This window comes from Myotis myotis, unplaced genomic scaffold (genome assembly GCF_014108235.1).
Source record: "Myotis myotis isolate mMyoMyo1 unplaced genomic scaffold, mMyoMyo1.p scaffold_m19_p_15, whole genome shotgun sequence".
NCBI classification, from domain to species: domain Eukaryota; kingdom Metazoa; phylum Chordata; class Mammalia; order Chiroptera; family Vespertilionidae; genus Myotis; species Myotis myotis.
Window position 1 is genome coordinate 44,039,919 of NW_023416319.1, and position 25,545 is coordinate 44,065,463.

Sequence of the window (25,545 nt, forward strand, 5' to 3'; positions counted from 1 at the left end):
AGGTTATGTAAGTTATCTTAGTCAAGTTGTGGGTTAGTTAGTTTAACTTTCAGAGGGCAGCTTTATTTAACATTTTTTATGAGGCATGCCACTGTGACCCCGGGCTACTGCTTTCCTGCTTTGGCATTTCAAGTAGAAGCTAAAAGGGAGATGCGAGTGTAAGAGTTCAAAAGCCCTCACATGAACTAGAAAACAAACCTTTGTAATTAGAGTCTTATAATCTCCATGGAAATATGTTTTTGAGGCCAATAACTGTTTGATGTAGCAGAAAGGCTGTTGGGAAGAGGATTTCTAAGCTGGGTAACTCAATAAAGTGTTGATTAGTCTTTGTTTTTACAATTTTAATTATTTTATAGGAGAAAATTCTTTTCCTCCATTGCTTCCTATTATTATTATTTCTTCTTCACTGTTGGGGGTTAGAAAGTCTCTGCTACATGTTGAGAGAAATCCTGGAAGATAAACTGAACTCCCATTAGTATTGGGGGCAGCAGCATTCTCTAGTTACAATTTTAAGTAACTGTTTTCATCTTGTCCCATTAGGTTTGTGTTAGCTGGGGACCGTGCTAGGGCTGGGATGCCAGCTGATTTAGAAGGATGTTGGGTATTTTGTGATTATAGGTCATCAGCATGTGCATGTTAAATTAGTTCCCTGATCAAGCTGTGGTGATGTTTTGTACCTTCAGTTTTCATTACAGTAAAGGTTGTGATATTGGAACTTTATTGGCAGATTTGCAGTGTTTTTTTTTCTTTCTTTCTTTCTTTTTTTTTTTTTTTTTAAGATCTTAGAAGCCCAAAACATGTGTTCAAGGGGTGGAACATTTGCGTGAATATTGTTGTACAGCAAAATTCAATTCCAACCTCAGTTTCTGATCTTTCGTTTATTTTTTACAGCTATGAAGATTTTTGTAACAACTAAAAACTCCAAAAGCCAAGGAATAGAAGAAGCTTTGAAAAATCGCAACTACACTGTAGAAAAGATGAGTGCTGAAATTAATGAGATCATTCGTGTATTACAACTCACTTCTTGGGATGAAGATGCCTGGGCCAGCAAGGTAAGTTTTATTGGAGCAGAAATGAGCAAAAGCCCAAATTCTCCCCTCCTGGGCGTTTGTCTCACATTTTATCTTGTAACTATGTGTGACATAAGACTGCTCAGATATTATGAAAGTAATATCTTCTTCCCTTTTGTTTCATGGGTTACTTGCTGCTTTTGTAAATTTCCTTTGTTCCTAGGTAGAACAATAAATAGGTATGTGGGGTGAAAGCTGGTTGGAGGCTGAAATAGGTCGCTTTTCCCTCAGGCTTGAGTCCCAATGATTGGGTTTGTGGAGGAATTCTGGTGTGGTGTGTGCTCCCTGGGGTGGGAGCCCTGCCTTTTATGTGGGCGGTTGTTGCTAGGTAACTAAGAGACTTAATACATCTATGACTGGTTTTTATGGAAAACTTTTCCTAAACCAACCTTTAACCCAGAGAAATCTACAGAGAAAACTTGGCATTTCTAGGTGTGTGCCTTCATCATTCCAGTTTTCCTCAGGAAAGCTTAATTAAAAGATTAGTTTTCACATTTGTCAGTTAGTGTGAGGGGTCCCTTCACTTTTTAGGATTTAGTCTAGAATTTCTTCTTGGACTCCATAAGGGTTGGTGGGTTCCCTCCAGAGCCGGGCAGCAGTAGTTTTGTGTGGCTGCTGCTCTGGTCTGCCTCTCCCTACCCAGTGACTATTTTGAGGGAACAGAGATACTTGGGTTTACACTTTCCGTGTAGGAACCCAAGAAACACTGTCTCCAGCACCCAGCTTACCCACGTGTGACCCAGATGTGGTGTCCAGGGCCACCGAGTGGGCTGGTAGCCGACTAAGAGGGGATTTTGTAGTATGGCTTCCATTTGGTGCCCAGTGGGGCTCTTTGTCCTCCAGGTCACCTATGAGGTAAGGTCAAAACTGGGGCCTCAAACTAGAAAGTGAATCTAGATATGCAGAAGAAACTAGTCAGCTTATCCAAGTTATGGATTTGTTAATAGAGGCACGAAGTTCTTGAACAAGTGCTAAGACTGTATTTTAAATCTGTATGGTAAAATCATTTTAATTTTACTTAATTTTGCATATTTGACAGCTTTCACTTCCCTGTTATGACATCTTTATGCATCTTTTTTGTTTTCTTGTTTGTTTTATTCTTTTTTCTCACGTTTAGAAGGTAAGCTTTTTGTTGCCCTCTAGTTTTCTTTCTTTCTTTTTTTCACTTAAAAGAGAAAAAGCATGTCTGAGGTTGTTTGTGCTGTGTGCCATGCCTTATTCTGTGTGCCGGTGTGTAACACTGTGCTGGAATATGCGTCAGATTGTGATTTAATCTGGGACTCAAGGCTGTGCTGGGCAGACTGTTTGACTCGAGCTCATCTTGAGCGATGTCTTTGGGGAAAGCTAAAGAAAAGGCATTCCTATGGGAGTCAGGCTTTCTGTGTTCCAGTGAGTGCTTTCATTCTTTGAGCGGGCTTCTGAGAACTGTCCTGGCTTAGTCATTCCCACTGACTTCATTTGAGGGCAGGCTTCCCCATGTAGCCGGGTGACCCCTACGTTACCTGTGGACCCTGATCTTCGGAAACTTCCAGCTGATGTCATCGCTATCATCAGTCTCCTTTGCAGGCTCTGGCATTTTGCTTTTGGAGATGTGCCATTATGGTGCTAAGCCATAATGAAAATGGGTAGGCCAGAGAGTTTAGATGGGGCATCTGTCCTTCACAATAATCCTTGTCTTCAAAATCAAAAGGAGAAAAGGAAGGTGTATCTAAAGTTTTTCCTGACTTCAGTCCATGGCTCACTGCATGTTCTGCTGTCTGATCTTTGAGTCAGTCATCATTCTCCATGACCTCGTGGTCCCATAACCTAATCTCTTTCCTTATTCTCTCTGCTTTGCTTCCAGCAGATGAGAAATAGTAAAAAGGAGGAGCAGGAATTGTAGCCTTAATGCTTATCTGTTTTCAGAGGGGAAGAGCCAGCCATCATTTAGTAAATAAGTGTTACTGAGCTTTTTTTGTGTGTGAGTGTTGAGAGCTACTTCTTTAAAAAAAAAAAAGTGGTCAGTTGATTGTTTCAGGATGAGGATTAGACGCTTAGGGGGATGGGATAAACAAGGGCAGTGGGCCTGGGGTCCACGGTGGGGTCTTGTAGCTGCCTCAGTTTTATGCTGCTCTGGAAGGAACCAGGCTGTTAGGATGCAAAACCAGCAGAGTGAAAGAAAAGAAATAAAATTAGTTCAGCCAAAAGAAGCCCAAGTACATAATGACATCAGAACGAGCAATAAATGTTTATTTGTAATTTCATTTTGTCTTTGTTATACATTTACCTGGTTCAAAAAGCAAAATGCTATCAAATGTTATATATGACAGATCTCACTCATAACCCCATTCCCATCCACTCTCCCTCCTCTTTCCCCCTAAGAGTAATCATTTTTTATTAGTTACAAGAGTACTTAGGAAAAAGAAATTTTACCTTGAAAATGGACGTTGGTAACTTGGGTTTTGGGTATGTTTCCATTTTAGCAGCATTATGCATCTTACATTGCTCTGCTGTAGGCAGTGGATGAATCAGACCTATTGTCTGTCTGCGACCCCTGGCTTCCTATTCTGTTTAATAAACACGGTATCTTTTACCTCCTCTTGCCCCTACCAATAAAGAATTAACTTTGTCTTACCATACTTGTTTCATGCTTCCCTATTGGTGCAGCTTTCTCCCGGAAAGTGATGATTCCTCTAGAAAAGTGGGGGAAGAAGTAAGTGGAAAAAGTTCTTGGGAAAAGCACATCTTGCTAAATAAGTTAAGATTTTAATGAGGCATTAGCTGATCATTTTACCTCCATGCCTACATTCAAAATGCGTATTTACAAACTTAAAAATACCTCGACTTTAAATACTTAATTTTATTGTTGTTTTTATTTTTTAAAATTATGTTCTTATTGACTTTAGAGAGAGAGAAAGGGAGAGGGAGAGAGAGAGAAACATCAATGAGAGAGATACATTGATCAGCTGCCTCCTACACGTTCCCCATTGGGGATCAATCCTGCAACCTGGGCATGTGCCCTGACTGGGAATTGAACTGGAGACCTCTTGGTGCATGGGACAATAATGCTCAACCAATTGAGCCACATCGGCTGGGCAAAATGCTTCATTTTATTTTGAGAGTAAAAATTTCCCCCTCTTTAAATCAACAATTATCTGATAAGTGATCATTAAAAATTAGTTTAGCATTTTTCCAGGGAATACATTATGAAACACAACAATTTATGAGTTAAACAATTCTAATTCAACCCCTTTAGCAATCTATATATATATGTTTTTGTATTTTTATTACTTGTATCTTGGTGCATGCGGAGAATCAAGAGGAAATGAGAAAAAAACTTAAAACCTTTTTATTACTAAGAATTTTTGAGCCCACATAGGTACTCCTGCAACTGTGCCTTGGGTCATTAGATACCGTTACTCAGAATTAGTTCCTGCGGTGAGTCTCCTCCCACTGAGGGCCTAGGCTGGTGGTGCTTGAATGACTCAGATGTCATGCACAGATTACTCTGTTCTTCCAAAGAAGGAAACTTGGTTAGAACGTGCAATCCTCTAATACTTGCCCTTACTGCAGAGCATTGGGATTTAAGGGTTGATTTTTATTTCGTTTTTGAAAGAATAAGGCTGCATGTGAGCTTTTTATGAGGCTTCTAGTGTTTTATTTTAGGAGCTAATACAATAAAAGATTTATCTCTTGGAGTTGGAGATCAGTAATTCATCCAGGCATTTATGATATTTTTGTCCCCTCTCTGTGAACAGGAGAAAAGACCAAAATGTTAAAGGAATTGAAGTTTCCCTTCTGATCCAAGTGATCTCTAGTTGGTATTCTGACTGTGTGCTCATAGATGGCAAAGAGTTTTAGAGCTGGGGAGGTACCAGTAGTCTTAGAGATGGGGAGCTCAAACCTGTGAGGGTAGCTTGCTTGAAGTCTCAGGGCTGGACAGCCTTCTGCCATTGCTTAATGCAGTTTGTAAGATTTTATTCTACTGCCCAGTCTCTTCTTTCCAGAAACATCTTTGAGTAGGAAGAGTAGGATGGGGAGGTGTTCATGGAAAAAAGGGAGAGTAGATTGGGCAGTGAAAGAGAGGGGATCCTTAGTCCTGCATTTACAGTTTTCAAGAGCCTGTGATTGCAGGACCGTACTTTCCTACCACAGTTCCTCTTGATTGTCTATAAAAGGAACTCAGTGGTTCTTAGTACTATTCTGTGTTACTTAGTTCTAACTTGAAATTAAATTTTAGGACTGTTTCAGTTCCTGGGAATGTATGTAAGAAGGAGCTCTTTTAGGTTGTTCTTCCACCTCTTGGTATGTGGGAGGAGTGCCAAGGCACTGTGGTTTTTCATTTAAAACATGAACTCATAAGAGTTTTACAGTAAAAGGGACCGTGGTGGGAGGGGACCAGCTGTTGCTGAAGCTACGTGACTAGATCTGGCCGTTTTTACACCCACTCTTAAACAAAAGGACCAAAGAACTCAGAAAAGAGATCACTGGAGACTTTTCTCTTTCCCAAATTTGAGATTTTACAGAGACGATACTCTAATGAAGGTGCCGTTTTTTCTCTTCTGTGTTATACCCAGATTGTATCCTAGATACTTAGATTTACATGACAAGGTCTAACTGAAGGCTTTGGGTACACAGTATGGTTGACCACAAGGGTTATGATTATTTCCATCCTTTATAAATTATATCTTTTAAAAAATATATTTTTATTGATTTCAGAGAGGAAGGGAGAAGGAGAGATCGAAACATCAATGATGAGAGAGAATCATTGATTGGCTGCCTCCTTCATGCCCCCCATTGGGGACTGAGCCCATAACCCTTCCGTCTGCAGGCCGATGCTCTATCCACTGAGCCAAACCAGCTAGGGTTATAAATATATCCTAACAGTGACTTACAGTCCCAGTTTTTCAGTGAATTTGCTTATATCACATCCACTGTTAACATACTTATGTTGCTTATGACAGAATTCTGTCAATCCCACAATAAACACTGCCCTTCAAAAGAAGTATGTATGAGATTCTGGGAGATTTGAATATTTGTTCCCACAGACATTTTTCTTTTTAATGGCTATGGCATTAAATGTATTATGTTTAAAATGATGATTTAAAATTTGCCCTATCCTAGAAAGAATTTAAGGTAGCCCTTTTAGTGACTGTTTTAAATCTCTAAAATTGTCTAAAATTCACGCTACTAAAAATTTTGGTAACTAACTGAAATCCCCACTTTAAAAATGCAGCTTCATTTTAAATTTGCCATTGATTCTTTTTAGGGGGAAATGAGCATCTCTTAATTTTAATTAAAAAATATTTTTATTGATTTCAGGGAGGAAGGGAGAGGGAGAGAGATAGAAACATCAATGATGAGAGAGAATTATTGATCGGCTGCCTCGCTGCCTCCTGCACGCCTTCTACTGGGGATCAAGCCCTAAACTCGGGCATGTGCCCTGACTGAAAATGGAACTGTGACCTCCTGGTTCATAGGTTGATGCTCAACCACTGAGCCACACCTGCCACGCTTAACTTTAACTTCTTGATGTCATATCTCCCACTGAGGAGAAAATTACTCACTTCCTGAGAATTAGAGTCTTTCCTTGAAGTGTGGTAGCCATGCACACTTTATTAGGGATGGGAAAAAAAGCAATGATATTTTAGGATAATAGAGCAAGTCCAATTTTTTCCATCGTGTTTGAAATCATTTTTGGGCAATGGAGAATAAAAGCAGTCATTCAGGTTAGTGAGAGTTATTAATTTGATTCTAGAGCTTATTTCCTGGGCAGTACTAACCAAAGTCAAAATCGACAAGGCAAAGATTGCTGAGTATTATAGAAGGTTAGTAGATTCTTTGGCCACTCTCTTTGTTAAAAGAAAAAAAGCCTAGAGCTTCATGTAATAGAAAATAATGACATTTGATGTTGATGAACCTGAGATCAAATTGGCTTTCTAGGACAGAAGAGCCCCTGTTTCTCAATTTGTAAAATTAAATTACATTTAAATTTGAGGTTCTGTGAAGTAATGAGGGAAAAATGCCTCCAACAACCTAGAATGCAGGAAATGCTGAAAGTATTTCCTAACTAGTAGCCCTTAAATGCTAGGATAGACACTAAAAAGTTTTTCTGAACATTGTTTTCTCTTGAATTTAGATTTTTGAAATGTAATAAATATTATTTTCACTGAAAATAGGTGGAGAAATGGTTATTAATAGACTTTAAATTATTTTTACGTGGATGCAATATCTCTTCTTCAGAGTGTGCACATACTTTCTAGGTGAGAGCTTGTGAATTTTTAAAAAAAATCTGTCTCTAGACAAAGTCCTATAACTTGTGTTAGACACTAAAGGCTATCTAACTCTAAGGAGATGCCTGAAATACTCTGAAAAGATATTGATTTGGGCCACACTAATTTGGAATTAAGCTAACGTGACCTTTGTCTTACTCTTGAAGGCAGGTTTGCTGCACAGGTGAAAGTAGAACGAGATAGAGGAGAAGCAGGCATTTAAACCATTTGAGAAGCAAAGCACTTTAAAAATGCCACCTGTCTACGTGTATTAATCACAAATGGATATTTGTTATGGGGTGGGGCCACAACATTAGTAACAAAGAAACAGAATTTCCGGAGGATGAGGCCCAGAAATCAGGATTTTAAAAAGATTCCCAGGTGATTCTAATGTGCAGCCAAGGTTGAGAACCACTGCTGTAAGCCTTTGAGTGCTCCCAGCCCGTATTTGTGCTAGTGCCTGGTCTTGTTTGAATTGGAAGTGGGGGTGGGGAGATGCTCCTGGTGCCCCCGTGTGGAAAACAGGTGGTACAACACCTTTAAGAACCCAAGTTTTGCAGGACTGTAAATTGAAGTTAGGGATATGGGGTATTGCCTAGAATCTCAGAGGTTAACTCTGTGGCTTGGTGAGTGAACGAAAGGGAGATAGGCTGTGTTTTAAAGTGTAAGAGACTTGAGAGATGGTTAGTCTGTCACTTGTGAGGATGGATACATGGGTATTGGTTATATTGTTCTGTGCATTTTTCTATATTTTAAAAACGTTATTAAAATATATGTATATTTTTCAAGTGACTAGTCTGTTGTCTCACCTTCTCATGCTACGTCCTGGGAGATCTTATGCTAATTTTGTTAGTCATTGTGAATCGTGTTGTAAATGTCCGTCGAGACCCACTTATTTCATCCTGCCTTTCTTCCAGGTCAGGGAGGTAAGGGAGCTAAGGATGAGGAGTGGCAGGGAAGGCCGGAAAAATGCTTCTCTCTTGCATTACATTTAGCAGTTTATTTGTGGAATTAAAACTAAATTGCTTGATTAACAATTTTCATTTATTTTCCAACCAATAATTCCAATTATTTTAGATTAATTTAATATAGTAAAACATTACCCAGTATGTGTGTATTTCAAAACAAGATGTAAAGGACTGTGATTTGTGGCACCACATGCTAATGAAGCTTCCCCTGAGCTGAGCGGGAGGGCCGTGGCAGAGCTGCAGTAGGTGAATGTTGACTGGTGGAAAGGCTGATACTGAGGCATGTGACAACAGGGCTTTTCCCTGCTGCAGACATTAAGCATTTTTTGGCTTGAGCTATCTTACCAGTTTTCACAGTTTAGCACTAGGGAGGTCAGCAAAACAATAGAATTAACTGAAGGGTTGCATGCAAGATGCTGCATTTTGACAGAAATAAGCGTTATGGTGTGATGAGAATATTTTTAAGGCTTTGTAGGATTACCTTACCTCTAGTGTCTGTTAATGCTGTCACTTCTCTGTCTTACGTTGTGCCATGGTATCTCAGTTTTTGCAAATGAAATAATTGTGGTATTTCTCTTCGAAAGGACACTGAAGCCATGAAGAGAGCATTGGCCTCCATAGATTCCAAACTGAACCAGGCCAAAGGTTGGCTCCGCGATCCCAGTGCCTCCGCAGGTAACCCTCTGGTTGTACTTCTCAAGTAGATACAAGAAAAAGCTAAAAACCAAGCAGACAAAAGACAGTAATCTTCCGAGACTCTCATAATCCTGAGATAGCTACTGCAACATTTAGGGGCATATACCATTCAATTAGTTTTGACTAATTGAAGCGTTACTAGGTCTTAGAAGGATGGAGGACATAAACTAATCAACTCTTATCATGGGGAATAAACTGAGCTGAACTGGGCATTCTTCGAAAAATTCTTGATTCACCACTTCCCTGAATCAGAAAGGTAATTATTTTGAATAAAAGCTCTTCTCTTCTTATTCCCTTAGGGCATATTTCCGTTTATGTCAACAAAGTACTTAATTAAGCAGATTAAATAATGATGCCAATAAGAATTGGAAACCAAAGTTAGCTTATATAAAGATAAGCCCCAAATAGTTTATTGAGCTAGGCTTTATGGATTTTCTCATCTAATATTTATTCAGTTTTAGATAAACATTTGAATGAATGTGAAAAGCCTAATGGAGGTTGGAGGTGCTGAGTACAACTAAATGGTTAGAGCCTATTTTCATCATCCATATTCTTACCACAGGCTGCTTTTTATCTCCAGATGGCTATGGTTCCAAGGATCTTTTTCAGCAGGATCTGTGGTTGTAGGGCACTGCTTGGCGATTAGCTATCAGATGTATTGTCTTCTGTTCATCTTGTCGTTTGAAAGCATCTGTTCTTTCATGAATGAAATGACTTGTAAAGCATCCTCTCTAAATAATTAATGTGTTAACAATGTAGATATTGAATCTCTCTTTATTTTAGGGGATGCTGGTGAGCAGGCCATCAGGCAGATCTTAGATGAAGCTGGAAAAGTTGGTGAACTCTGTGCAGGCAAAGAACGTAGAGAGATCCTGGGGACCTGCAAGATGCTAGGGCAGATGACTGACCACGTGGCTGACCTCCGAGCCAGGTACGGTTCCTCGCTCTCACCGGAGCAGCAGTCGGTCGCAGATAGTGTCTCACTCCTGGCGGATGATTCAGAAGCAAGTCTATTAATTTTACTGCGTTGTCTTTGGCTAATAAACAGAATGGTCATCATACTCTATTAATTCTTTGGAGAGTGACGTGAACTTTTCCTTCTTTATCTTGGTCATTTCTAGGCTCTTTTAAGTTTCTGTTTTATCATTATTCATTTGTTTTCTTAATTCTTTCATCCAGCTCAAGTCTTGGCTTTTAGAACTTTTTCTCCTATACATTAAATATATATACTTTGCTATTAAGAAAACTCAGTATAATATGTATGGGTTTTTTGGGGGGAGCTCATACATAGAGTTAATGAAATTCTAAAAGATCCTAATTGTTATGGAATTTTATAGTATGGACATTGGGGAAAAAATTAAGTAACATGAGAAACTAGTATAGATGAAGTTTAATTTTGCTTCAAGAATGTCATGAAATATCTTTTAAAAAAATATCTGTTAATGATTTCAGAGAGGAAGGGAGAGGGAGAGAGAGATAGAAGCATGCATGTCCCTCACTGGAGATTGAGCCCCAAACCCAGGCATATGCCCTGACCACGAATCAAACTGATAGGTCAGGTTGTCATGAAATATCTTGAGATAATTGGAATATGCAGGATTGCCATAAAAACAGGCCTCAGAAACACTCTTTGACATATTGCACATCATTACACCCGGTCTCAAATATATTAACATAATAGATTTAAGAATACAGTTCTTAAAGGAGTAGTTCTTAACCTTTTTATGGACCAACATCATTTTTATAATCCAATGAAAGCCATTAATCTCTACCTAAAAAGTGCATGTAAACAATATTACATATACTTTCCAGAGGTTCACTGATCCAGTGTGGCCTGGAAGCTCCAGGGGCTTCAGGTTAAGAGTCTCTACCTTGCAGGGGGTGGGGGAAGAAACAGCATGAATAAATGGTATCATTGAACTCAGTGAGCCTTTTTCTCCTGCTGCGAAGCAGTCTCCCCTGTCACGAGCATGACAAGAACTTCATAGAAAGGACAAAAAGAGGTTCTGTCCCCATTCGGAGAAATGCCAGCGCATTTGAAGAGATTCTGGCTCTTCTGATTTCTCACTGTTGGCTCTTTTGTCTGCAGCCTTTCACAGTGTGGTAGACAGTTTTCACTTGGAATTCTCAAGTACACAGTCGTATGTGCTCAGAGAAAGATGAATTTGAGCAAGAGAATGAGATAGTTGCTCATGGGATCAACCATTAATCTGTTATGGGCCCAATTCACAGTGGAGCCTACAATATCCTTTCATGATGAAAGACTAGAAAGCTATCTCCCTGTCATTCTTTCTTAAATATGCCTCACTATTTAACATTTTAATGGCTGAAGCTCAGTAAGTTTCCTCGTTCTCTGATTCTGTCACCTAGGGCTTCTAGTTGGTCAGTATATATTTTCCCCCCATGGGGACTCAATAAACTTTTATTTATTTATTTTTGTTAATCCTCACCCGAGCATATTTTTCCATTGATTTTTAAAGAGAGTGGAAGGGAGGGGAAGAGACAGAGAGAGAGAGAAACATCGATCTGAAAGAGACACATCATTTGGTTGCCTCCTACAGGAGCCCCGACCAGGGCCGGGGATCAAGTCTGCAACCGGTGTACATATCCTTGACAGGAATCGAACTCGCCCTTCAGTCTGTGGGCTGACGCTCTATCCACTGAGCCAAACCGGCTAGGCTAACCTTTTAATTTTTAATGAAAAAAACGATATAGCCCATAAATATTTTTACTTTTTCAAAGTTGGACTCATACCAAAAAGGTTCCTCATCATAAATTACTGGATTTAAAGAAAAGAATCAAATTAAATCGTGACCAGTATTTTCCTAAAAGTCTTGCACTCCTCTGCCATGTAAAGGGAAGCATCACTTATAAATACAAGTAAAAGGTATAAATGCCTTTTATATACCTTGCAATAAATACTGAGTTTATACTTAAAGTATAGGTATAGATGGAAAATAAGATAAATTTATAAAGTGGATAGAAAAATGAGTGGCAGATTCATACTATTATTAAAGGAAGCAAATATGTTTTGGATTTTATCCTAAAATCAGAAACTCAGGTTAGGACAACGAATCATCCCATTCTACCAAATGACAAATTTGTGACCCTAACACTGAGCTTACCAGTCTGGTACAAAATCTGAGCTGGTAAAAAGAGGGAAAGTTTTACTGTGTTATGAGTTGGAAAGTGTCTACCAAGGGAAAAGAAGTTTCTATCAACTCAAATAATTTTTTTTGGTAGTAGTACCATATCACTTCTTAGGAAAATAGCAAAATTAGTTCTTTAGAAATTTGATGGGAAACAGTGGTTTCTCATCACCATGTGCTTTTTCCCCTCAGTACTATTTTTGATATTTATATATTGCATAGGAGTGGAAGGCAGATATTCAAGATTATCATTAGGTTCATTATAATAATAACTAGTGGCCTGGTGCACGAAATTCATGCGGGGGGGGGGTGGGGTGGGTGGGTGGTGGCATGTCCCTCAGCCCGGCCTGCACCCTCTCCAATCTGGGACCACTCGGGGGATGTCCGACTGCCGGTTTAGGACATCCCTCTCTCAATCCAGGACCTCTGGCTCCTAACCGCTCACCTGCCTGCCTGCCTGATTGCCTCTAACCATGCTGCTTGCCGGCCTGCTTGCCCCCAACTGCCACCCCCGCCGGCCTGATCACCCCCAACTGCCCTCTCCTTCTGGCCTGATCGCTCCTAACTGCCTCTTCCTTGGCCCCACCACCATGGCTTTGTCCGGAAGGACGTCCAGAAGGTCTCCCGGTCTAATTAGCATATTACCCTTTTATTAGTATAGATAGAGGCCTGGTGCATGGGTGGGGGCCAGCTGGTTTACCCTGAAGGGGGTCCTGGATCAGGGTGGGGGTCCCCTTGGGGGGCGGGGCTGGCCTGGGCGAGAGGCCTGGGGCAGTTTGCAGGCCGGCCATGCCCTCATTGGAGTGGGGGGGGTCCCCCCTGGGGGGCGTGGCCAGCCTGGGCGAGGGGCTGAGGGCCGTTTTCAGGCTGGTCACACACCCTTCAGGGTGGGGGTCCCCACTGGGGGGCATGGCCGGCCTGGGCAAGGGGCTGAGGGCCATTTGGGGGTGGTTTGCAGGCTGGCCAAGCCCCGGCTTTGTCTGGAAGGATGTCCGGAAGGTCTTCAGAAGGTCTCCTGGTCTAATTAGCATATTACTCTTTTATTAGTATAGATGACAATTCAATAATTTAATAGTTATACATGTGTATTGCTCTATTACCAGAATGTTTTCAAATATGTCTTTTTGCTTGAAGCTACTTTGTTTGATAAGCAAGGGCACCCCTCATTTTATAAGTTAGAAAACTGAAGCCTAGAAAGTTACACATCACAAACACGGTTCCACAGGTACCAGGAGGCAGAATGTGAACACAGTTCTGTTTGGCCCCAGGATGGTGTGCTCTCAGTAACACTACGCATGCTGCCTCCGGAAACAGTTTCAATGTGTGCTTGCCCATAAATAACACAATCTAATGCGCTGTTTATTTCTAAAGCACACATTACTATGGTAACAAAACCCTCCATAGCAATAAGATCGCAGGCACATTTTCCCCCTGAAGTTTAGAGTTGATTATGTAATCCCCACCAAGAGGCGAATCATTACTATCAAAATCTGCAGGCCTGGTCTTTAAAATGGTTATGCAGCTCCACAAAGCTAATGTGCATTTTTAAAAACAAAGGAGAAAGTAGATGGTTTGGGTGGGTTGTTTATCTCTGTATTTTCTTGGGCTGTCTCAGACTTACTGAAGAAAAGGACAAAGACAAGCGTGTTAGCAGAAATGACATGTCCTGTGTTTTTACTGACATTTTGCTGTTAAGTATCGGAGAGGGTGCAATGACAGCATCTGTCTGTTTTGAGTAGAGGACAAGGAGCCTCGCCCGTGGCCATGCAGAAAGCCCAGCAGGTGTCTCAGGGTCTGGACGTGCTCACAGCCAAAGTGGAAAATGCCGCCCGCAAACTGGAGGCCATGACAAACTCAAAGCAGAGCATTGCCAAGAAGATCGATGCTGCTCAGGTAGTAGTGACGATTTTTAAGAGGGGTGGGAATAAAAGAGAAAGAAATGTACCGTAAATACCCTCTATCTACCGCCCCCTTCTCCCCTCCCTCCCTCTCTCTCAGTTACTGTGGGTGGATAATGGATGTTTGTAAGTGATGATTAATTTCCAGCAGTTACCAATGATAACACCTCTCCTACTAACACAGGTTTAGACTAATATTTATGTATATTTTGATAAACATCTTAATTTTGAATACTTCAATTAGTTAATAGTAAGCACTCTGAATACCAAGAGAATCCCAGTTCCTGGTATAGATGACAGTATATTAAAACTGATCCTCTCAGAATTCGCAGCTGTATTTGGTCACAGCAATGTTAAGGGTTAAGGTTTTCTGATACTACTGTACTGTAAAAAGTTTGCATTTCATAGAGAAACACAAATGTTTGAGAAACCGAAGAATTAATAAGGTGTGACTAATTCAAAGATGAGATAAAGCTTGTAAGGCTATTTTATTCTAATGGCAAAGGGAAAAAATTATTTTTTAAAAGATGAGGATTGATTTGATTTTACCTGAGCTAGGAATGTATGTAAAACAATTATGGTCAGCATTTCAAAAACCATTCCTGGTTGCCTTGTGATTGCTTGGGAAATGTTTCTGATGGCCTTGCTAAGTGTGCTGTGATGTGGCTTTTGAGTGGGTCACAGTGTGCTTCTTTTCCACGTCTGTGTGTGTAGAACTGGCTGGCAGATCCAAACGGTGGACCAGAAGGAGAAGAACAGATTCGAGGGGCTTTGGCTGAAGCTCGAAAAATAGCAGAGTTATGTGATGATCCTAAAGAGAGAGATGACATTCTACGTTCTCTTGGAGAAATCGCTGCTCTGACTTCTAAATTAGCAGACTTACGGAGACAGTATGTGTTTAATTGTTTAAGTTGCCCCTTTATCCCTCTCCTTTCCCCCTGAGCACATACACGATGCCCTTCACTGTGCCCTCGTTGATTCTGTGTTACGTGACTAAGTTAGATATTACTCTGTGTTTGCATGGACACCATTGAAGTTTAATGATTTATTGCTGATCACATAGTTTTAAATTAATTAATGATGGTAAGAACTCCTTTTTTGAGATCTATATTTTCCATTTTTAAGGTAGGACTTTTTCTGCTAGATAGTGTTTGTGACATACCTGTTTCCTGGGTATATTAATTATTGTATGTAGCTATGGAAATTAATTTTTGTATGTAGCTATGAAAAGTTCCCTGGGGTGAGAGGAGAATGGGGGGAGGCGTATGAAGATTTTTTTCTTCCTTCCTGAGAAATGTCATTTCTTAAGCAGCAGTTACAAGAGATCCTTAAATACAGCTTCTGTTAAAGGCTTTCATGGCATCTACTTTTTTTAAAAAAAAGTTAGTTTAAAAATATATATTTTTATTGATTTTATAGAGAGAGGAAGGGAGAGGGAGTGGGAGAAACATTGATGTGACAGAAATATCGATCAGCTGCCTCCTGCATGGCCCCTCCTGGGGATAGGTCTGAAACCCAGGCATGTGCCCTGACTGGGAGTCGAACCAGTTACCTTTTGGTGCCTGGGACTATGCCCAAGCAACTGAGGCACCTAGCTAGGGAAATGGCACCTACTTTAATTATATAAGAAGTGTTGCTTTTTCCTTTTAATAGATGTTTTACTCTCTTAAAAATAAAACCTGTAGCACATGCTAAAAAAACAGATTCAGCGTCAAAAGTATAAGTTGCTTCTTTCCTATGTCAGCCCTCCAGCCACTTCCCTAGGGATAACCATAGTCCAGTATCTTGTGAGATTCTGTTTTTCATGTTGCATTTCCTGCTCTTCCCTGGGAGCCTGCCTAACCCTTTTCCAGTGAGAGATGCTTTAGCATTCTCTCAAGTCTCACACTAACTGAGGGGGCACTGTTGGCTGAGAAAGCAGACTCTTGCCTAGGATCATGAGGTAGGACGTGGGTGGGATCAGGGTAGACATACTTTAGGCAGAAGGTTGTGATAGAGATCCATTGAGGTAACAGCTGAAATTTGATTGTATATCAAGCCCAGTCATTTGAGGATCTCTTCTTTAGGCCCAAGTTTTGAATTATTTAGGTTAGGAAAATGCATTGTAATTTGTAAAATACAATGTCTATACAGTTAGGCCAATGATCATTAAAATTAGCCCATTGTTATAGTCTGTTTACATTCATTAGATTTTAAAATATTCAAAATTGGAGACTCTATTCTTAGCACCCTAACACAAGTCCATATACATACATAGCAGGCACTCATTAGTGTTTCTTAATAATAAGGAAAGAATTAACGGTAATGGTGATACAACAGATCTATTACTATGTCATACATAACATACATATATGTGTACATATACATACACACATACACATACATCAACGTGCCTTTATAGGTAATTCGGTATAGCCTGTTGCTGCTAGGCTACAAGAGTGTACAGCATATTACTATACAAAACAACGTGAGATTAAATTAAGCACAAGAGGAAATGATACGATCAAGAGATACGGTAAATACGAGATGTATGAGGCTGCTGCCAGCAAAACAAGGCATACTGTTTTATAGCAAGCTTTTTTTAATGCTTTTTTAAAAAAAACTACTACTAGTTCTATAACTACTTCAACTACAACTACACAACAAGTATGGATACTTGGGCCCACCTAGTTCCTCAGGGAACTAGTGTTTTCAGAGATGACAGGCTGAAGCGATAGCTAACGCAGTGACGCAGTGACGACTGATTGAGCTCAGCTTACCAATGGGTGTTCTTCATTGAGCTAAACTGATCCAAACTTATATTTATTGTCTTTACTGGGACAAAACTATCTGAATTTAGATGATTAATTTCTTAGTTAAGGGCCAAATAGATAAACTACTCTTCTTTCAAACCAAGTTCATAATTATTAGCAATTTGACATCTCATTAGCATTTGTATCAGCAATTACATCATCGCAATGTAAATAGTGTCTGTGTGGGACAGAAAGGCTGTTTTTTCTCTGCAGGGGGAAAGGAGATTCCCCAGAGGCCCGAGCATTGGCCAAGCAGGTGGCCACTGCCCTACAGAACTTGCAGTCCAAAACCAATAGGACTGTGGCCAATAGCAGACCCGCCAAAGCAGCGGTCCACCTTGAGGGCAAGATTGAGCAAGCACAGCGGTGGATTGATAATCCCACAGTGGACGACCGAGGAGTCGGTAAGGCCATCAGTGCACTTAACCATCTTCAGACTGGGCTCAGTGAAGATAGGCAAGTTGTTGATAGAGATCCTGTATCATCTGTAATTAAGTGCAGAAGGGCTTCTTAGCCACTGGTGAGTGAGTCATTCTACAGTAACTCCATTTCCAATGTAGCTGATAAGATGTCTGTGATTTAATCAAGAAGCATTAGTGAATAAGTAATTTTGCTATGGGCAAATAGAAAGGTCCTCAGATTGGAAGTGCAGTTTTGAACTAATTATTTTCAGTCTATGTATACGTCCATTTTATCGTATTTCTGTTACAAGAGTCCTTAGAAACTACCCAGTTAAATATAATTTTTGAAAATAGTAATAGACACTTAACTACCAAGGTTATTTTCAGTTAGGAGGGCTTCTTTATCATATAGTCACTAGTGGAATTAATAACCTGAAATTTTCACTTCTGGGAGATTTTAGGAATGGACTTATAAGAATTTAGGTCATATTATGACAAGTGCTGCTGAAGCTGAAAGAGCTGTTTACTTCATTTGCTGTATTCATTGGATAAAAAGATAAATTTTTAAATTGGTGATTCCCAGTGTTGGGGAATCGGGCAGATATATAATTTATTGGTGAAAGAATAAATTGGTTAATAGCAAACTTTCTGAATGACAATCTGATATTATGTGTTAAGAGCTTCAAAAAAGTTCATACCCATTGACTCAGCAATTGGACTTCTAGGAATTTACTCTAATTAGAGGTGTTTCTAAGGAGTTACATACAAGAATGTATATAAACAGAGTAAATGTTAAATAATAAGTAAATGGCCAACTAATTATGGTTAGTATTATAAAATATTACATAGATTTTAGATCATGATTTTTGAAGAATATTTAATGAGGTGGACAATGCTCATCTATATATATAAAAGCCTAAGTGACTGTTAACGACCAAACGACTGGAATGACCGGAACGACCAGATGACTGGCCACTAGCTTTGACGTGCACTGACCCAGACCTTGCTTCTGGGGCCCTGACAGCCCCGAATCTGGTTCACCCACACCCTAGACCCAGACAGGAGGGAAGTGGGAGGAGGGAGCCTGATTCCTTGCAGAATCGGCCCTTGGTTAGCTTGCTGCTGAGGCCAACCTCCCATGGTCCCTCCCCCTGGCAGGCCAGCCCTCCTGATTAGCCCTGATCACCAGCCAGGTAGAGGGACCCACCTGTGCACAAATTCGTGCACTGGGCCTCTAGTGTTAAATACAAAGAAGCAGCGAATAAAAGTTAATGTATAGTATGACTTCTGTCTTGTAAAGGAGAAGTGTATGTGAAATGTGTATGTGCAGAGGAACATGCAATGCATTAAAAACACCAGATGGATATGTTCAAATATCTTAATCTGTGAGTGATGGATTATGAGTGGTTTAACTATTATTTATACTTTTCTGTACTTCCCCATTTTTTTCTATTTTTAGAGGGGAAAACTCAATAAATATTATTATTAAAAAATAAACAACTTACCAGATGGCACTGTAGTTGCCCTCTCAGTCTTTGTGAGTTTCAGTGTTTTCCTCTCGGTCCAGGTCAGGCTGCCATCCGAGGGCTCGTGGCCGAAGGGCATCGTCTGGCTAATGTCATGATGGGGCCGTATCGCCAAGATCTTCTTGCAAAGTGTGACAGAGTGGACCAGCTGACCGCCCAGCTGGCTGACCTGGCTGCCAGAGGGGAAGGGGAAAGTCCCCAGGCGAGAGCGCTGGCATCTCAGCTCCAAGACTCCTTAAAGGTAGAACTCAGGAACACAAAGCATTCCCTTTCTTATGCTTACTTACTGAAAAACGAGGGAAGGAGAATTTTTAAAAATATATAATTCTTTAATCTAGGGAAAGTGAAAAGAGCGTGACCAAGGAAGTAAGGAAATTCAGAGCTTATTAGGAAATAGCTCACCAGTTGCTTCGCGCAGTGGCAGTATCGTAGCTAATGAGGTATATCTGAGGCGCCATTATTGCTCATTAAAAAGCTCACCAGTGGGTGACAGCAACTAAAGTTGTGTTTGCCGTTTTACTCAGTCGAGAGCTATTTTGTGATATTTGCTTTATCCATGTGTCACCTGTACTTTTCAGTCAGTATTTATCTTCAAAAGGACTCCTTTTTTAAACAAGTAAGTTTATTTAAAAGAAAACTTTTAATCTTGAAATTGTGAGCTTGATGAGCTACTTATATTTTCTCTAATATTCTTTTTTTAAAAAATATGTTTTTATTGATTTTAGAGAAAAAGGAAGAGGGAGAGAGAGAGAGAGAGAAACATCGATGAAAGAGAAACATCTCTCCGCTGCCTCCTGCACACCCCCTACCTGGGATCCAGCCCACAACCTGGGCATGTGCCCTGAGAGGGAATTGAACCAGTGACCTCTTGGTGCATGAAACAACACTCAGTCCACTAAGCCACACTGGCCAGGCTTCTCTAATATTCTTTAAAAGAAACACATAATTATTAAAATAAAAATATTATTTTATATAACATTTAAAATTATCTCAGGTATCACCAGCCAGTACATGCCACCCACCTTGAGAAACTGGGGTGATTGAGACTCTTTGGGTAAATATAGAAAACTTAGATTGGACTGTGATTAACTGTGTTAAAAGAGCATTTGTTGACTTCTGAGAATTCTGTTCTTTAGAAATGGATACATGCATTGGTTATCGATTATTTCTAGAAACTCAATTGAAAAAAATGTATAAAAATATTCCCATTCTTGATTTCTTTACTCTTAATGTAAGAAAGGCTTAGAAATTTGACACTGCCTCCACAAATCAATCTTTATAGTTACTGCAGTCTTTATCAGGCCCCTGCAGCGTTGGGAATGGTGAGGAATTCTCTCTCTCCCAAGCCTTTGGGCTCAACCCCATCATTCTCAGTACCATTTCTTAGAGGCCACCAAGAAAGGAAGTAAGATTTCTTGATTGGGTAGAACAGTCTCTAGGGAACTGTGGGCCAAGTTTTACCTCTTCTACTATACACTAATTGTTTAGAAGGCAGGATTCTTATCTTATACCTGTTTCATGCTAGCTCAGTATAGTTGATACCCAACAGCTGTTTATTGAATAAAAGACTAAATGAATAAATGAATGAATGTGTCAGTGAAGTGAAGGCATCGGCAGATGTGCTTTTTAGATATTTTTGGAAATTTTCATTTGTAAATAATGTTTTTAAGGATCTGAAAGCCCAGATGCAGGAGGCCATGACTCAGGAGGTGTCAGATGTTTTCAGCGATACCACAACTCCCATCAAGCTATTGGCTGTGGCGGCCACTGCACCTCCTGATGCACCCAATAGGGAAGAGGTGAGTATCTAAAGTCTTCCATTTCTTCTGTTGCTCAACTCCCCCCCCCCCCCCCACACACACACACTTATTTATTAATGATTTGTTTGTAAAGGTAAAATGTGTTTATATTGTCCATTAGGTTGGGATACTGTGGGTGAAGGGTGGAAGAATAGAAAAGGGAAGGTCCTGCCACCTCTTCTTTCAGTCACCAAGTGTATCAGTTAAGAACGTCTTTAGGACATGTCTTTAGTTGTAAGTAGTAGAAAACCTGACCATCAGAGATGCAAACAAATGGTTTTTTATTTTCATCACATAAAAAGAGGCATGGAGGTAGGTAGCATTGGTATTGATTCAGCAGTTTGACACCATGAAAGCTGGTATCTCTGTGATTTTCTTGGGTCTTTTCTTCATGGTGTGAGATTGCTGTTGCAACCCTAGTCATCATGTTCAAGGCAAGTACGAAATGAGGGATGGGAGTACTCCTGTCACAACCACCCCTCTCTTAAGGTGCTCTGTTCTCAACACAGAAATCAGGGTGACCTTTTAAATCATTTGATGTCATTCTTCTACTCAAATCCTTCTGATGACTCCTCCCTGACACAGAATGAGGCCAAAGTCCTTAGAACAGTAAAGTCGGTGATGTGCTGGTAGACTAGTTCTGCAGGAAAAATCCCCCCAAACAAAAAGCTCTGATTTGTAATGTTTGTTGTTTCCATGATGTAAATACTCCCATCATGGCTGTTGCAATGTGAAGTCACGGGAGGCACAGTTGGGAAGAGATGGGCACATGGTTCTGGTGAGCTGGTGTGAGCCTCAGCACACCACTGCATCTGGTCCCCCTTCTACTCTGACTTTAGGTGGTACCACTCTTCTGCCTCATGCTCTTCTGTCAACATTGAGCTCCTTGCATTGTATTCCAGTATTCCTTGTTTATGTTTACATGTTCTAGCTTTGGGGCCTTTGTATTTGTTCTCTCATCTTCCTACATAGATCACTATCTGGTACACGTATTATTCATTCATTATTTTCAGCTTTCCTCTGGGTCATCACTTACAATGGCAACCCCACGTCCACTCCTGGGGATTTCCTAATCTTCATATCCTACTTTTCCCCTTAGTGTTTATCAGCATTTGACATATTTACCTTATTTTTTGTTTGTCTGTCTCCCTCACATTAGCATGAAATTCCATGTGGGCAGGGAATGTGTTTTGTTATTACTTTATTCCCAGTCTTAGAACAATGCATGGCACAGAGTTGGGAACGAATGACTGACTTATTGACTGAATGAATGAATGAAGTAAAGGCTGTCCTAGGAATCTTCCAGGAGACTTTTGCTTATGTCTCATTGGTTAGAACAATGTCACATGGCTACCCCAGATGCAAAGGAATCTAGGAAAGCAAGTATTTGGTTCTAGCATCTAGTATTAGCAGCAAAGGAAAAGGGGTTAGGTCAGGTACCCAAGACAATGCAGAACTGGTGGGTGAAGGTTTGTGTTATTATTTGTTAATGACCCCCATTTTTTTCTCCAGGCTAGGTTACTGGACGTTTATAAAGCTCATGGTCCCCTCAGGCTGAGATGATTTATTATTATTTTTATTTCAGACATCTCTGAGTTTTATGCTAGCAGATCTAACTACTGTGCCTGCGGGTCCTCTCCACCTAGATGTTTCATAGGTACCTTATCATGTTATCCTTCTGTTCTCTCTCTCTCTCAGAAATTTGCGAGTCACCATTGACTGTTTCCTTGCCATCATCTTCCCACATCAGTAAATTAAGACAAGCTATTTCGATTTCACAAGTATTTCTTGAATGCTTTCCATTTTCCACTCATGTTGCCACAGCCCTAGTTCTGAACCTTGTCCCCTGCTGCTGTATGGCTGGCACTCAGCTCTGGGTGGTCTTCCTTGAATCAGTCACTAGGCCACCAATAAAATAAAAATACAGATATGACCCTGATATTTTCCTGCTTAAACCCTCAGTGGACCTTCCCTTTCACAGAGGAGAAAGCCAGAGCACCATGATCTATATACCGATTTTCTACCAACCCCTGCCCCACAGCCCATGCCCCAGCAATGCCTGATTGCTTATAATTTCCTGAATACTCTGTCCTTTCTTCCTTCCATGTCTTTGTTCTTTCTGTCTCTCTGCCTAATTATCTTCTTTCTTATTGTTTTTCAGTTAATTCCTATTTATCTTTGATCCCATTATCCTTTACTTCATGGATAGATTAAATGCCTTTCCTTTTACTTCCATGATATCAGTGCTTAGCTTTATTATTACTGCACATGGAACACTCTATTATGAATATCTGCTTATGGGCCTTTTTTACCCCACTGGAATGTGAGCTACTTGAGATGCAGAAATTTTGTTTTATTCGTCTTTGTATCTTCAGCACCTACCCCAGTGTCTGGCACATAGTATGTGCTGGGTAAATTTTGATTGAGTGACAAGAACAGCAAGTGAAGCAGTCAGTTGAATCAGAGGGAGCAGCAGACATGGGCTGGGGTCGAGATGATCAACCAACGTTGGCAGCAGCCCTGTAGATCTAGAGTGTGGGAGACCAGCCAAGGAAAGAAACAAGGACTGAGGCCAGGTAGGGAGACTAGGAGATCAGAGATTTAGGTAGAGATTTTGAGCATTAAATGGCAAGAACCCAGGTAGCTGAGTCCATACAAGAGGCCAGAATGGGGAAGAGACTTGATTGGGTAAACCCAGAATGCTGGCAATGAGATGGGAGCCTGCTAGTGAACCAGGAGACCTGTAGATTGCCTGCCAGAACCAGAGCTGCTCTCCAGGTGTGCGCAGGTAGACCCCAGGGAAGGCAAAGAGGAAGACGATTCTGCTAGGCAATTTCTGACATGCTCTGTGCAGTGTAAACCTGACCAATGACAGAAGATCCTTTGTCACTTTATCTAAGTTAAATCATCCCCTTCATAGTATGCAACCTTGCATAATATCTGTGTCAAAAGAGAAGTTGACTTTTTTTAAAATGTGAGAGCTGAAAGAACAATTCGGTAGATTGTTTTGCACTTGGGATAATAAAAGTCAGCGTCCTTACCCCTGGGTCAGGCCTGATTGTGAGCCAGCTATCATTTCTCCTGTGGAGGTCAGGGCAGAGTTTTTACAACATTAATGGTAACTGATCTAGGAGGGATGCTGGCCTGAGCCGCTGGAGCTTGGTTTAAGACTCCGTGGATCTTCTTGCCTTTTAATATACCCAGCAACCTGCACTGGAACCTGGAGTGGGTTTGTCTGTCTTCTTCAAACTAGGATAAGCCTTTTGAGAACCGGGATTATTTAAATCTTTACATTCTGTGAACCCCTCATTACAGACAACACAGCCGAATGTTCTGCTTGTCCTTGGGAAGCACTGATTGAACTGGAATTCACGGGCGTGTGATGTAGCAAGGCCAGGACTTGGCGTTGACTATCGTGTTGCTCACTAGGGTGTGATGTCATCTCTGAAGTCTTTGCTCGAGTAGTTGCTGCCTCTACTTAAAGACTCTTTCTTAGGCTGCCAGGCCCATTTTATTTAAATAAATTTTCTTAATGTCTTTGTTTATTCCTCAAGGTGTTTGACGAGAGGGCAGCGAACTTTGAGAACCATTCAGGAAGGCTTGGTGCCACGGCCGAGAAGGCAGCTGCTGTTGGAACTGCTAATAAGTCAGCCGTGGAAGGCATTCAGGCTTCAGTGAAGACAGCCCGGGAACTCACGCCCCAGGTTGACTTTTGCTCACTTTTCATCATTTCAGTCTCACCTTATAGTACTCAGTAATGCAGGTTAATTACAGGACAGTCTCCATACATTTTGAGCATTTACTGTAAAATGTTATGAAGAAAACACATACCCACAATATCACAATTGTTTTTGTATTGCTTGAATTTTTTGCAATGATAATAGATTAGTTTTGAAAGTAGAAAAAATTAATAAAGTCCCCCCCCCACTTTCCCTACACACACTCATTCACACTTAGAGAAATATCCGGATAATCTTGGGAGCTTACTTTGTTTTGATTTTAGAGCGTATGCCTTTCCCCATATCCCTTGGAGGGACCAAAAGAAAAAGTCATTTGTGTCCATAACTTGTTTTCTTTTTTCTAATTAATCATATAACCTAAATATAGCTAGTATGCTGTAAGCAGTATACTGGAAGAGTGGGAACAAAAGAAAACAAATTGGACAGGAATTAAAGTTCTAACAGGTAATAGGTGTTCTTAAAAATATCAGTTCAGCATCATTTAGTGTGATGTTTGTGTATTTTTCCTTCTAAGCAAATTATAGAAAACTCATTACTAGTTTTTCATTCATTTACTCAGCAGATATTTGCTGAGTGCCTCTGATGCATTAGGAGCTGGGCTGGGCTCTGGTGCGAACTTACAGGGAGAGACGGGGAAATAAGCATGTCTTTTAATTGTTCAACTTTTGCCCAAAAGGCATGTTAACAAGTTTCATTCTCTTGAAAAGTCACACTTCTCCAACTTTTAAAAAACCTCCCATAAAATATGAACGTCTAATTTTCTTTAAAAACTTCCATGAGATATGGAATATAAAGCACAATAAGTTTTCTGTATAAAAATAAGATTTCTAAAAAAGAGAAACAGAAAACTAGACTTCAGACACTGACTTTGGAGCAAGGACTTTGGAGACAGATCTGGACATAGAATCTTCTGTGACCTTGAGTTTCCTCATCTGTAAAATGGAGATAATTCCGTCCTAATGGATTGTCCGGGGTTTGGGGGGCGGAGGGGAGGGGAGAGGGTGATAAGAGGATGAGTGTGCAGCCTGTAACTTACAACTTACCACATGCTCAGTAGACGTTAGTCCCTTCCCCCAGTGCCATCAGTGACTGCGTGCGAGCTCTTGAGCCAGTCACTTAAGTTTTCTGAGTCTTGGCTTTTGCAACTATAAAATGAGAAAGTACCTGTCCTGTCTCTGGCACAAGGTTGTGAGGGTTTAGTAAGATAATAGTTGTGAAAGCACTTTGTTAACTGTGGACAGTTTTTGTCAATATT

General features: G+C 40.5%; 1 protein-coding gene across 2 annotated transcripts in view; it reads left to right on the forward strand.

The window, feature by feature from the left end:
* The window catches only part of VCL (vinculin), a 115,175-nt gene that overhangs the window by 73,933 nt on the left and 15,697 nt on the right, over nucleotides 1–25,545 (forward strand). For both annotated transcript variants that reach the window (XM_036337169.1, XM_036337168.1), the window contains exons 6-14: nucleotides 892–1,052; nucleotides 8,874–8,964; nucleotides 9,769–9,916; nucleotides 13,874–14,027; nucleotides 14,747–14,922; nucleotides 17,038–17,228; nucleotides 18,793–18,992; nucleotides 20,422–20,550; nucleotides 24,105–24,254. In XM_036337169.1, coding sequence (XP_036193062.1) covers nucleotides 892–1,052; nucleotides 8,874–8,964; nucleotides 9,769–9,916; nucleotides 13,874–14,027; nucleotides 14,747–14,922; nucleotides 17,038–17,228; nucleotides 18,793–18,992; nucleotides 20,422–20,550; nucleotides 24,105–24,254 — 1,400 coding nt within the window. The remainder of the gene's footprint in view (nucleotides 1–891; nucleotides 1,053–8,873; nucleotides 8,965–9,768; nucleotides 9,917–13,873; nucleotides 14,028–14,746; nucleotides 14,923–17,037; nucleotides 17,229–18,792; nucleotides 18,993–20,421; nucleotides 20,551–24,104; nucleotides 24,255–25,545) is intronic.